The sequence below is a fragment of the Mustela erminea genome, chromosome 6 (assembly GCF_009829155.1).
Source record: "Mustela erminea isolate mMusErm1 chromosome 6, mMusErm1.Pri, whole genome shotgun sequence".
NCBI lineage: Eukaryota > Metazoa > Chordata > Mammalia > Carnivora > Mustelidae > Mustela > Mustela erminea.
The window spans coordinates 8,437,457-8,449,971 of NC_045619.1; the positions used below are offsets into that span (position 1 = coordinate 8,437,457).

The 12,515-nt window shown below is 57.0% G+C and overlaps 1 protein-coding gene across 2 annotated transcripts in view; it reads right to left on the reverse strand.

Annotated features, from left to right (window-relative positions):
* Window positions 1-3,363: 3,363 nt before the first annotated feature.
* Window positions 3,364-12,515, reverse strand: part of FAM83F (family with sequence similarity 83 member F) — a 32,852-nt gene continuing 23,700 nt past the window's right edge. The window contains exons 4-5 of one of the 2 annotated variants that reach the window (XM_032346205.1): window positions 10,846-11,540; window positions 3,364-4,241 (exon numbers count right to left, since the gene is read on the reverse strand). In XM_032346205.1, coding sequence (XP_032202096.1) covers window positions 4,192-4,241; window positions 10,846-11,540 — 745 coding nt within the window. In that variant the 3' untranslated portion in view covers window positions 3,364-4,191. Of the gene's footprint in view, window positions 4,254-10,845; window positions 11,541-12,515 lie in introns of both variants that reach the window. The other variant, XM_032346204.1, reaches the window with a different exon arrangement.

Consider the following 12,515-nt stretch of genomic DNA (forward strand, 5'->3'; position numbering starts at 1 on the left):
GTCCTCCAGGGTGGGTGGGGAGCGACTGTGGCGTGCAGCCAGATGATGAACTGTAGCCAGGGTGCCCGGCGGAGCTCACCTGCTGCTGGGGGGCTTTGCCGATGTTGACTCATGATGCCCCAGCCAGCGGTTCCCACCGGGCCTGATGTGAGGACCGTGGAAACTTCTCTGCTCTCAGCCCCATCTGCCTTTTGGGAGTGAGGACGGTGTTGGGCACACACAGGTCTGTCCAAGGGCGCTTTCCATGTAGGGCTCCACTCGAACTAAAGGAAGCCGAACAGATTGGGAGGAAACGTAACAGGGTTCTCTGTGGAGTAAGGCAGATGTGTGCACATAAACACACCTGTTCCGGGGAGCACAAGGCGGTGAAGAGCTGAGCAAGGTAACGAGAACAAGACAGAAGATGCTATTATGTCAGTCACAGAAAGCAAAATCGTTGGCAAATCAGCCACCTCTCTGGGCCAAAGCGTTCTTTTGGAGAGAAAGGTTTCCTAGGGGCGTGCACATGAGAGTGCGCCTTAGAGAAGCAGCCTGGGGCTTTGAGGCTGCAGCTAGCGGCTGGGCTGTGGGGACTTCATCCCCTGGGGACACTTGACAACATCTGGAGGTATTTTTGGTTGTCTCGTTGGGAGAGGTGTTGCTGGCATCGAGTGGGTAGAAGCTGGGGCACTGCTAAACATCCTGCAATGTGTGGGACGGCATCTCCTCCAACAGTCTGTGGCTCCCACGTCTCACCACCAGCATGGAAGGCAAGAAGCCCTGTGCCAGAGGAGCAGGGCTCAGACCTGCATTTTACGCAGTGTGGGACCTTGGGAGAGCCACGTGCCTCCTCATCTGAGAAATGGGCATAGTAAGACCTGAGCTGCTCGTCACACAGCTTCATGAGACTCAATCCCCAGTGGTCCAGGAAAGCTTTTTTAACACTGCAAAGGGCTCTTTCCTGAGCTTTTCTTAGTTTGAAAACTGCAGGTGACTAAAGCATCTGGCATGGTCACTGGCATATAGTAGGTGCTCAATAAATTAGAGAAAATCATCACAGTAAAAACAGAAAAGGCCCATTTCACCTCTCTGTCCTGTGTCCTCCCTATTTCAAGGGCCAACTTTTTTTTTCTTTCTTTTTCTTTTTGCCTATCCATTCTATTAAATTCTCTGACGGTAGAGGGTAGTGGTGTTAGCAGAGGCCGCATGGAAAGCACCCTTGAATGATCAGGGATAGGAATCACCATATACCCTGACGACGGAAGACGTAAGAGACTGGGAAGATTTGCCAAATCAAGGGAAGGCCCCAGTCCCATGCAGGAGTCCTGTACTTTCCGCTTGAGTGGGGCAAGGTCCAGGTGGCAGCTGCCCCATGGTCTCAGCCCTCAGCTTCCTCTGCTCACCGGAGGTCAGCCCACCCAAGGAGCTATGCAGGTTGTTGGCACTTAGCCTACAGAAGCTGGACCCAGAGTGGGCTACTTGATGGTGCTGCTGGTGGTGTCGAGAGGGCCGTTTCCTCCGTGCTCCTCCGGGAGCCCCTCTGACGTTACCAGCCCTGTGGAAGCTGCCGTGTGGGGACCAAGGGCACGATACACCCTTGCACTTGCCATCCATCTGAGGATGCCAGATGTACCCTTGAGATCTGATGAGAGAATGCTTCACAGTGTGTGTGCAAATGCTGGAACAGAGGACAGATGTAGTAAAGACTGCGAAACCCAGAGGCAGAGCAGAGTGGTCTGGAGCTTGGGCAGAGGCTTGAAGCTTAGTGCTTCAAGATCCTTAGCAATCTTTGCACTACTGTCCTGTCCCTGGCCTCTCAGGGCTGGAGGGGTCAGGCGCCATCTCGTCCAAACCTCTAAAGGGCATGGGGAGACAGGCCAGAGGGGAGGTGCCCTCCCTCGGCAGCCAGAGGTCCTCCCACTACACAGCCTTGCTTCCTCGTGGTCTCCTGCCCCCTTGTTTCTACGAACAAAGTGGGAACACCCCGTCTTGGCACCTGGGGAAACAGGCAGAAAGGCAGGCCTGGCGCCAGGCTTCAGTGACTTGGTGCTTCTAATCTGGACTCTCCCACATGTTAGGGCTGGGGAGGAACTGGCCCTGCTCTGGGTCAGAAGAGGGGAAGGGGATACAGCAGGCCAGCTTCTCTGGGAGGGAGGGCAGAAGAAGCCTTTGGGGAGAACTCTTAGGAGCTGGTCCCTTCTCTAAGGCCTCCTCCCTTGTCCCCAGAGGGGTCCACTCTCCCCACCAAGGGTGATCTTTTTCCCTGACTGCCATTTGCGCACTTGTGTCTCATACTGTCAAGGTGACGGCCCTGAGCAGAGGGGACACCCTCCACCGTGTGGATTCCTATCCCTGGTTTTCCTTTCCTTGCCCTCCAGGACAAGCTCGTGCCACAATGCCAGCACCTCCCAGGAAATATTTAATCCTCAGAAAAGCTCAAGGAGGTAGGTCAGGGCCCCCTGCCCCCCCCACCCCCCCCCTTGAAGCTAGCCTCAGGATGAAGAAAGGAGCCCCTGGGAAGCGGGCTCACCCTTCCTTTCCTCCCCCACTGCCAGAGGCCATGTTCTTCCCCCACAACCCCACCACACCATCCCACCTCCTGGTTCGCTTCTGTGGCCCCAGTGACCTCCCCCAACCCCACACATAGGCCCCTCCTCCAGGTGCTGCGGGTGCCCCAGGGTTTTGCAGAAAGAAAGACACAAAGACAAGTTTGGTTCAGAAGAGGCTGGAAGAGGCCACCTGGTGTTGCTTCCACTGGGCCATGTGGCCCCTTGGCTCCCTGGTGGCTGTGATCCCACAGCTGTAGCCTCGCAGAACCTGCAGTCTGGCAATTTCTGTTGTCCACTCGAGAAATTTCTCCTCAACTCTTAATCTCAGGAAACAAACTAAGGAAAGGATGGGGTGGCTGGGTGATGGACATTGGGGAGGGTATGTTTTATGGCGAGTGCTATGAATTGTGTAGGGCTGATGGATCACAGACCTGTACCCCTGAAACAAACAATACATTATATGTTAATAAAAAATTAAAAAAAAAAAAAAAGGAAAGAAATCTCTCCTTTGACCCCCCTGGTCACACAAGTAGGGAGGGGTAGGGGGTGACTTTAGGCTGTTCTCCCTGGGCTGGCGTTGCGGCCATTAGGCCAGGCCTCTTTGGGGAGGCAAAAGCTCCTAGATACAGCCTGACTTTTGTCAGGAGGCAAAGGCTGGTTTTCGGCTGAAATGTAACTAGAGAAGGCACAAAAGTCCCGGCTGGTGAAGGGGCCTGATGGCCATCTTGGGAGGAAGTGGGGAGGGAGGTGGGAAAGGACAGAGGTCCTTGTCTGCAGGGCTTAACCTCCCATACCACTCGAACCTCCCGCCCTCGGCCAAGCTCTCTCTCCCCGGCCTGGGCTGCCAACCAAGGCACTTTATTAAAGGGAGGGAGTAGCCTCAGGCAAAAGCACAAGAAGCAGCCCCATATGTTTGCACTGGTGACAGCCAAGGAGGTCTGGACCGCTGGCGTGGAGTGTGCTGAGATGGTGGCAGGGAGGGGAAGCAGACCTCAGTGTGAGGGCTCTCAGCACGGCAGGGTCAGATTCTGCCCCTGGCTGAGGGGAGGCTTGGCCCTCATTTCACTCCAGGTCTGGTACAGAAGCCTGCAGAAACCAGGCCAGGAAGGCCAGAGCAGCCGGTGCCCTAAGCTGTGCTCGCTGCACCTTCTACCTTGAGTGCCGAGCCTAGGTCGAGACTGGCTCCCCGGCCCAGAGTCCCATCCGTTCTCTTCCTTTATATCCCACCAAACCTCTTGGGGGATCAGGAGCACCAGGAAGCCCAGGGAAGGAGAAGTCAGGGAGCTGGGGCTGCCCTGGAGACCCCATCACCTTAGGCATGAAGACACGGGCTCACCCCATCTGGGCACCTGCAGGGCAAGGCTGCCCCAGTGGAGGGAGGGGGTCTGGCATAAAGGAGAGCAGACACGAGTCAAGCTTCCACTTCATGTAAACAAGGAGTGTCCCCTGCCTGGCCAGCGACAGTCTTGCAGGGGCGTGCGGTCGTCTTGAGATGCTGCAGACTCTCACGTCTGGAATCAAGGGTCCCTGAGGCCAGGATGGAGGCTGCTGGGCAGGAAGCAAGTGAGGGTCCAGAGTGCAAACTGGTGCAGGGCTTGACCTGAATTCTCCATAGGGCAGGGCCGGGGACACCCATAAGTCCTCCCCACCGCTGGCCCACAGCTCAGGAAATCACGCAATTTCTGGCCTTGGCGGGACTGGCACTTGTTTTACCTGCAGAGACAACTGACACAGGCAAGGAAGACGTAAGTGAAGTGCTCGGCGGACTCGCCTCCCCCACCTCAGATTTAGGGGCTGGGCTCACGGTCTCCCCCGCAAGCTGCTGATCTGGGGTCAGTAGGGCCCCCAGGAAAGCAAGAGGAAATGTTCTCCCTGTCTCGTTCTCTCTGCAAGACAGTCACTGTTTGGGGTACCAAGGGATCTGCTGCCTCCTGACCTCGGCAGCATCAGCAGGGAAGGATCCAGAACCCCAATCTACAACTATGATCAATGACTGAAAAAATCTTTCCAAGAGGTGGCTTCCCAGTAGCCCAGACTCTGTGCAGCTGCCCTCACCGCTTACCAAGCACAACAGACCTTCTCTCAGCTAATCCCCAGGGCAGTGGACACACCGTGAGACGGTGTCACCAGCCCTGCCGCACAGCTGAGGGCAGCGGGCCCACCGGCTCCCCAATCCTGTCAACACCAGCACCAGCCTCGGCTCCTTCCCCGAAGGGATCACCTGGGTCAGGAGGCTGATGGCGAGCCAGGCAGTGTGGCCCAGACGACATGCTTAGGGGGGTGGTTTTAAGACAGAGGAGGGAGGAAGCACGCTTCACGGAGGGGAAAGGTGGGGGAGAGAAAGCTGCTCTCCAGGCCAGAGGAGCACGCTTCCCGTCTCCCCAGGCCTCTTCCATCCTTTCAGCCCCAAGTGGAGGCCGGCGGCTTCCTCGGCTCGGCTGGATTTCTGCGCCGGGAGCTCCAGAGGGAAGGGGGCGGGGGGAGCTGAGAGGCAGACACTGACATTTCGGCCGCCAGGTGTCAGGCTGCTGGGCCTCCGTCCTCCTGGGCACAGGCTGCCCTTCTCCCAGGTGCCAGCCACTGAGCTCCTTCGTGCCAGCCCCTCTCGAGGGTCACCTCCCTGGCGCCCACACCCTTTCCCACATCACTCCAGCTGCGAGTTTAATTAATGCGGCCGCTGCCTCCTCTCCTGGACCACCAGTAAGGGAGACACTGAACAGGCTCCAGTGGAGGCCTCCCGCCCCCCTCAAGCTCTGCTCGCCACCACCCTGTCTGGGGAGACTGAACTCGCTCGGACTACGAGCCCAGCTAGGCCTCCCTGGAGGCCAAGTTTGATGCTTGTGAGGCTTAGAGAAAGTAGGAGGGAGGTGGATGACTGTGCCACCCCCTCCCCAGAGAGCTCCAAGGGTCAAGGAACCTGGGTTGACTTGGGGGGAGGGCGGGGGTGGGGAGCGGGCTGCCTCTGATGCAGTTCTGCTGGGGACTGTGCTGTCCCACAGTCCCCTCACAACTACCACAGACACAGCCACCCCCAATGTCTCTCCTTAGTGGCTTCTTTTATTTGCTTGGCCTCCTGAGCAGATGTGGCGTTCCTCCCCGGAGGCGGCAGCATTCTGGAGGCAGGGAAGCAGATCTGGAGGCAGGGAAGCAGATCAATTTCTGTAACCCGAGGCAGGGGAAGGAGTGTGGCTCCAGGGTGGGAAGAGCGGGCCTGCATCCTGGGCCTGCACTGCGCCCCGGCTCTGTCCCCCCTGGCTCTGTCCCCCTGCCCAGGGAAGTTGGCGGAGGCAGGGGTGAGAGCCCACAGGTTTGCCAGGTTGCGCCTCCCACTAGTTCCATCCGGCCAGGAAAGCCTGCGGAGACTGGACTCAGGATTCCTCTCCGTGCCTCCGACGGAGAGATGGTTTGAGGACAAAGTCTTCGTGTGCCATCGTTCCCTCTGCGCGCGCTGACTGCGAGTCTAGCGTGTGTAGGTGTTTGGCAGGACTGAGGAGAATCAGACCTGCTCAGGTTAACAGGGAAGAATACATAAAAATGGCTTTTCTTTTCTTTTCTTTTCTTTTCTCTCTTCTTCTTCTTCTTCTTCTTCTTCTTCTTTTTTTTACAAAGTATGGGCAGCCCAGGGAAGATCTGAGGCCAAACGTCAAAGGGAGCTAATGCTGAAGTGAGACCCCGTGTCGTGGGGGAGGTCGCCGGTGGAGGTGCCTGGGGCGTCAGGGCAAGGACGCTGATCGGGATGCCAGACTCGGACCATGGGCTCTACAGCCCCAGGGGTTTCAGGACTTCATATTACCCTTTTCTGGAAGATTCTTCCTCTGGATATCTACACAGTGTTCTCGCTCCCTTCACTCAAGTTGCTGTTCAAATGGCCCTTTGTCCCTTCATCAGACAGGCCTTCCTGATCACCCTTTATCAAAGGGTCATTGCCCGCCCTGCCTTTCTGTGTCCAGCCTGGTATTCACTCTGTAAGAGCAGGGGCTTTGCTTGTTTTGTGTGCTGTAGTACCAGGAACTTAGAACAGTGCCGGGCAAACAGTGCACAGATATTTCTTGAGTGAAATGGGTACCCAGGCAGCGGTAAGTCACTCACAGGTTCGTACCAATCCTCACAACAGCAGCAGCAGCCATAGGTCTCAACTGGGCGACGTACACGCCCTCACTCACCTGGATGGTGAGGAAAGCCCTGGCGAGGCCCAAGGGAAACGGGAAGGACAGAGGGATCATGACGTATGCTGGTGAGAATAAGGACGCTATCCTCTTTTCTAGAACTGGGTGGGATCAGTCCCCTCGAAGGATGCTCACACGACTCCCCTTACCTTGCCGTGCGGTCGGGACCCTGACAGGTAATAGTACTTGGCTTTACCAAGTCAGACTCCAAACACCAGCTGGGGCACGACCCGTGACCCGCAGGAGTGACACTGAAGTCCGAAACTCTGTCTTGACAAGACAGCTCTTGAGTAGACTTATCCTGGAACTGGTGGCCCACAGGTCCCCTAGGGAGCTCTGAACCCCAGGAGTACTTTTCCAACCTTCTGTCCCAGACAGGGGCCCAGATTTCCAAGAGAGATTTGAGAAATCCAGCCCCCAGGGATGACACAGGTGAGCCTGAAGTCCCAAACCAGGAGCCTAGTGGCCACAGCACTAAGAGCCAGACAACATTATCAGTTAAGATGGCTCCCCCATGCATGAATCAGGGAACCCAGGAAAGTTCTGGAAATGCAATGTCACTGTAGTCACCTCCGAGAACTCTGGGAAGAAAAGTATGGGCCCAGAGGACCTTGGTAGGTCATGACCCAGAGGTACTCTGGAGTGTTAATGGCCACTTTCTTCTTCCTCTCCACTAATGGGATATCAGGGGGAGAGTCCATTGGTAAGAAGCCTCTAGACCTTCCAAACAGTCTTCAAAGATGTAGGAAAGTAGCACTAACCCTAAGTTCTAGAGATCACAGTGCTTTGCGCAGGGCCCTGGGAGGCAAGAGACCACGCTGCCCTATTTCCCTGGACACAGAATCTTGCTTCTCTGCACCTATCTGTGAACGATGTCATCCAGCAGGGTGGTTGTGAGTTCTGTGTAACAGCAACTAGCGTGGGTCCACATGGCACCTGGTCAGGGAATGTCTGCGCCTTTCTTCCTTCCCTTGACCATGGTCAAGAGTGTTGGCTGTTTCCCAGTGATCTTCTTGGGGGGAGGGGGAGGGGCTCTGGGACATCATCTGGAACTTCCTTCCCTCAGCCTGGCAGCCCCATGAGGGCAGGCCCTTATGCGAGAGTCATCATAATCCACAGCTCTGGGACCCCGTACAGGGAAACACTCGGCACACTTGTTTAAAAGGCAGATTCCTGAGCCCAGCCCAACGGTACAGACTCCTCACTGAGTTTTAACAAGGCTTAAATTCCAGTGAAGGCCGCTCCTTGAGATTGGGATCTCTGTCCCAGAGGACCGTCTTAACTCCTGGATGGACACAGGTGTCAGGCTTGGGAAGTCTGTAAGTGCACCCAGCAGATACAAGGTCCCAGTTGAGAGAAAACCCAGAAGGGAAAGGAGCTCAGCTTCCACCAGTAGAGGGTGCAGTGAGCCTTCAAACCACCAGGGTCCACCCCCACCTCCCCACCAGCCCTGACAAGACACCCACCCCCCATCCCCAGACCTAAAGGAAGGGATTTCCGAAGGTCCTCCCAAGGGCCACACTTGGACCTGCAAACATTTGCATGCTGCTTGACAACTATATACTTCTTATCGAGCAATTTCACAGGCTGCCAGCACTTAGCTTTTCTATTTTTCTCTTCCACCCACCCTATCCATCAGCCCAGGCTCTCCCTTGACAAGAGGGAGGCAGGGAGAGAGAGGACAGAGTCAGAATCAGGAGCTCAAAGGGACCTCAGAAACCCTCCCTAGCTCAGCTCCTCCTCTTCTCGAACAGGAAACAGCCTTGGGGAGCAGGAAGGATGGGTCCAGGGTATGGGGAGCAAAGTGCTGGGGGGTGAGGTCCCACGTGATGTCTGTTCTGATGATGTTCTGAATGTTCACTGTAGGAAAAGGATCCTTTCCCTAGATGAGGGCCCTAAGCTAGTAGTTAAAGTGATTTGCTCCCAGATGACAGTTCCAAGAGTAGTAGAACTGCTAGTTCCAACCTTGGGGGCCCTATGAAGTCAGGAATGTGACCCTCTGTCTGTCACACAGAGTCGTGGTGACTTAGCTTCTGCCTGAGATGAGACACCAGGACAGCCCAGCTGCTGTCATACGTTTGGGAAGCTGGAGGCCGAGAGAAGGGCTTGTGGGGAGAGGGGTCCTGCTTCTTGTCCCTTCCCTTGGAGGGAAGCAAGTCGCAGGGAGAGGAAAGGGCTCATTAGCAGCCTGACTATGAGGCCCTGGGGAACGGGAGGCCCAGCCCTAAGGCCACTCTGTGTTTCTTCTAAAGGATGGGGAAGGAATAGGGTGATCCCGCTGGGTCTCCCGGGGCCTTCCTGACTTTACGTGCTAAAGCATCGGGCACTCGGGAAAGGAGCGTCCCTGGGGCGCAGCCCCATGTGCTTGGCTGGCTCCAAAGACATGCAGAGGGCGGAGGCAGGGGCGATGAACTGGCTGCTGAGAGACTTCGGGAAGGTGGCAGGAAGGGACAAGATAATGGGCTTTTTGTTTCTATGGAAACACTTCAGGGTGAGGGGCTGAAGGGAGTGAGAGCTCTCATTTCCTCCACAGTCAGGACTTGGGAAATGGCCCTTTTTGTGGTCGGGCCGCTCCTCCCTCGCCCTGCCCTGCCAGGTGTTCACCATGGCAACCCTTCCTCCCAGCAAGAGGGGTAAGGTGGCAGAGCACCAGGTGCAGGGGGGGGGGCAGGGATCCCTGTGGGAACGCGACTGGGGGCCACCACCCCTCCCTGAGAGGTCATGGGCTCAGGCCTGGGTTTGAGTCCCGACCCCACCACCACTTCCTGTGTCCTGAGACCACCGAGTGCACCTCTCTGAGCTCCTACCAGCCACCTCTGTGGTGGTCGTGAGGAAAAAGTGAGAGAGAAAGCATCTCGTGAAGGGCCTGGCACATGGAGGTGCCCAAGAGACGCTTCCTGGCCCAATGGAGGTATGGCCCTGGCACCCCTGTGTCCCAGATTCAGAGACTCCCAGGCCTGTCCTAACCTGGACAAGCACAGGCGGAGCGCGCCAGGTTCCAGGGCCGGCTAGGCAGTCAGCGCAGGGGAAGGTGGTTGTGACCCTTGCTATCGAGCCATTATCAGGTCAAAGCTAGGGCTGTGGGGGTCATTGGAGATCTGGAAGCACTCAGATACCCCAGCAGCACCTGCCTTGCCAGGGGAGGCCGGTTGCCCTGGGGCCGAGCCTCACAGCCACGAGAGAAATCCCTGCACGGAGACCCCTTCTACTCGGAGGTCCTACCGTGAGGAAAGGCCCCGGAAGCAGCCCCGGCTGTCACCACCCACCTTCAGAAAGGCCTGCTCCGGAGAAAGAGATGGAGGCCCAGACCTCTAGGGAGTCCCAGAGAGACAGCCAGAAAGACGCCACCACCAGGAACACACTCTCCCGAAAGTAAGCAGCAGGGCAAACACCACTTATCAAACAAGCACAGGGAAGAAGCAAGTCACGCTATTTACAACAGAAATGAGGAAAGTGGGTCAGGGCATGGGTGGGGTTCAGGCGAGGGTGGGGTGTGTTTGAGCCAGGTGGATTGTGATGACAGGTGAGGTGGCAAGGAACAGGTTTTCTAGAACGAGCCCTCGACTCAGAGGCAGAAGTCAAGCTTGGGTCAGACCACTCAGCTGCTCTGTGTCTGTTTCTTCACTGACAAAGGAGAAAGTTTCCAGGCTTCTGGTGGCAGGAACTAGAGCTCTCAGATGACTCCATGTCCAGCACTGTTCCAAGCACCTTACAGCCTCAGAACAGCTGAGCAAGGCAGGTACCCTTCTCCTCTTTATTTTTAAGATTTATTTATTGGAGAGAGAGAACGAGAGAGGGAGCAGGAGAGGGGGAGAGGAAGAGAGAGAATCTTAATCAGGTTCCACGCCCAGCAGAGCCCCACTCGGGAGCTCGCTCTCGAGACCCTGAGATCATGATCTGATCTGAGCTCAAATCGAAGAGTCAGACACTTCAGCCAACGGAGCCGCCCAGGTGCCCCGTCCTTCTTTCCTCTTAGAGAAGAGGAAGTGAACTTGGACCTGCCGGAGCAGGATGGAAACCGAGGGCCTGCGGACCTCAGGGCTCTGGCTGTCCGCACGCCAGCAGGCAGCCTTTCTGCAGACAGGAGGCAGCGCTCCAGGATGAGGGCAGCCGGCTGGGGGCGTGGGGCCGTGGGTGGAGGGAGGGCTCACCTGAGATGTCAGCACTGGAGCCCTCTTTGGGCCTCTTCCCCGTCACAAACTGCACCTCTGCGAAGGTCTCGGTGGAGAGGGAGCTGCTCCCGCCATTGGGCGCCGCGGGAGTCTTGGACCGCCGGCTGAATAGCCTCCTGCTGAAGCGCCTGCTGTCCTTGGCAGTGGCGGCCTCCCCGTTGGCAGCCTCTCCCTTGCCGTTCCGGACCAGCGCCTCCGGGGGTCTGGGCTTCAGGTCCACGTGCAGGTGAGAGACCACCCGGCCGCCCTTCCGAGCCAGCTGTCCCGAGGGCATGGGCTCCATGGGGGGCAGCACCTGCTCCAGCGTGACCAGGTCGTTCAGGAAGCTCTCCAGGCGCCGGGCCGCCTCCCCGCCGCTGCCCCCCTCCTGCTGCTCCTTGGGGTCGCCGCCGGCCTCCCGCTGCTGCCGGACGGCCCAGCGCATCATCTCCCCGGGGGGCTGGCGGCTGCCTGACACCAGGGCGTACTTGGGGTTGATGAGCCTGCGAGCCACGGTGGAGGAGTGGTTGGGGCTCAGCCTCCCGGCGCCACCCCCCAGGTTCAGCTGCTGGTACAAGTTCACCTCCTCAGAGATGGCATACAGCTCCCGGAACAACAGGTCGAAGGGCTCCACGTTCTGCCCTGTGAGGAGGAGGAGAAGGTTCCTGTCCACGTAGGAGGAGCTCCAGGTGAACCTGGGAACGTGGGGACAGAGAAGCACGACACGTAGGCCCAGCCTGCGGCAGCCCCTGGCCATCCCAGCTCCGCAGCCCGCTGCCCCACCCCAACCCCATCTCCTAAGGAGGCCGGAGGCCTTGCTGCCTGGTGGAAGGGGCCTCCTGGTCCCACGTCCTCCCTGTTTCTCAGGTCTTGGCCTCAAATGCAGGAAGCAGGCGAGGGCATGAGAAGGCGGGCCTGGATTCCCACCTGGTTTCTACCCTTGGAGGCCTTGAAAAGTGGGGCTCAAGGAGCACACAGCCACACAAGTGTGGTCAGGCTCATGTGTGACACCACGTATAAAACATTTAGCTCCGTACGTGGCACACACACCCCCCGAGTAAGCGGGGATGGGGCTGCTATTACTGTTTTTTTTTTTTTTTTTTTAAGATTTTACTTATTTAGTTGAGAGAAAAAGTACACACAAGCTTGGGGGAGGGGCAGAAGGGCAGAAGCAGGCTCCCCGCTGAGTAGGGACCCGGATGCCAGGCTCCATCCCAGGACCCGGGGATCATGACCAGAGCCAAAGGCAGATGCTTAACCCACTGAGCCACCGGGCGCCCCCGCTGCTACTGCTAATACGGCTCTTCTCAGAGTCTTCCAAGCACTCAGTGTCTGCAAATCCTGCACTTCAGCCATGTCGGAGGACCATGGCCACTTACTGATTATTTCCCGGCCCGGTCTCTCGCCTCCCCGGGATTTCGGTTTTCTCGGAGGGCAGAGACTACAGAGATGGACTTTCTCATGTTCCTGGTAACAGACTTCCGAACTGGAGTTGGGACACATTGCTTTCACACCACATCCTTACTTTTTTTTTTTTTTTTTGGGCATATGAAAATTTATTTCTGTCATGTTTTCACCATCAAAACTTAGGATCTTGTCTTTCCTTCTTGCTTTTGTATTGGGCAAAAGAGAGACATCGGCTACTTTGACAGCCTTAAACCAAACACCAG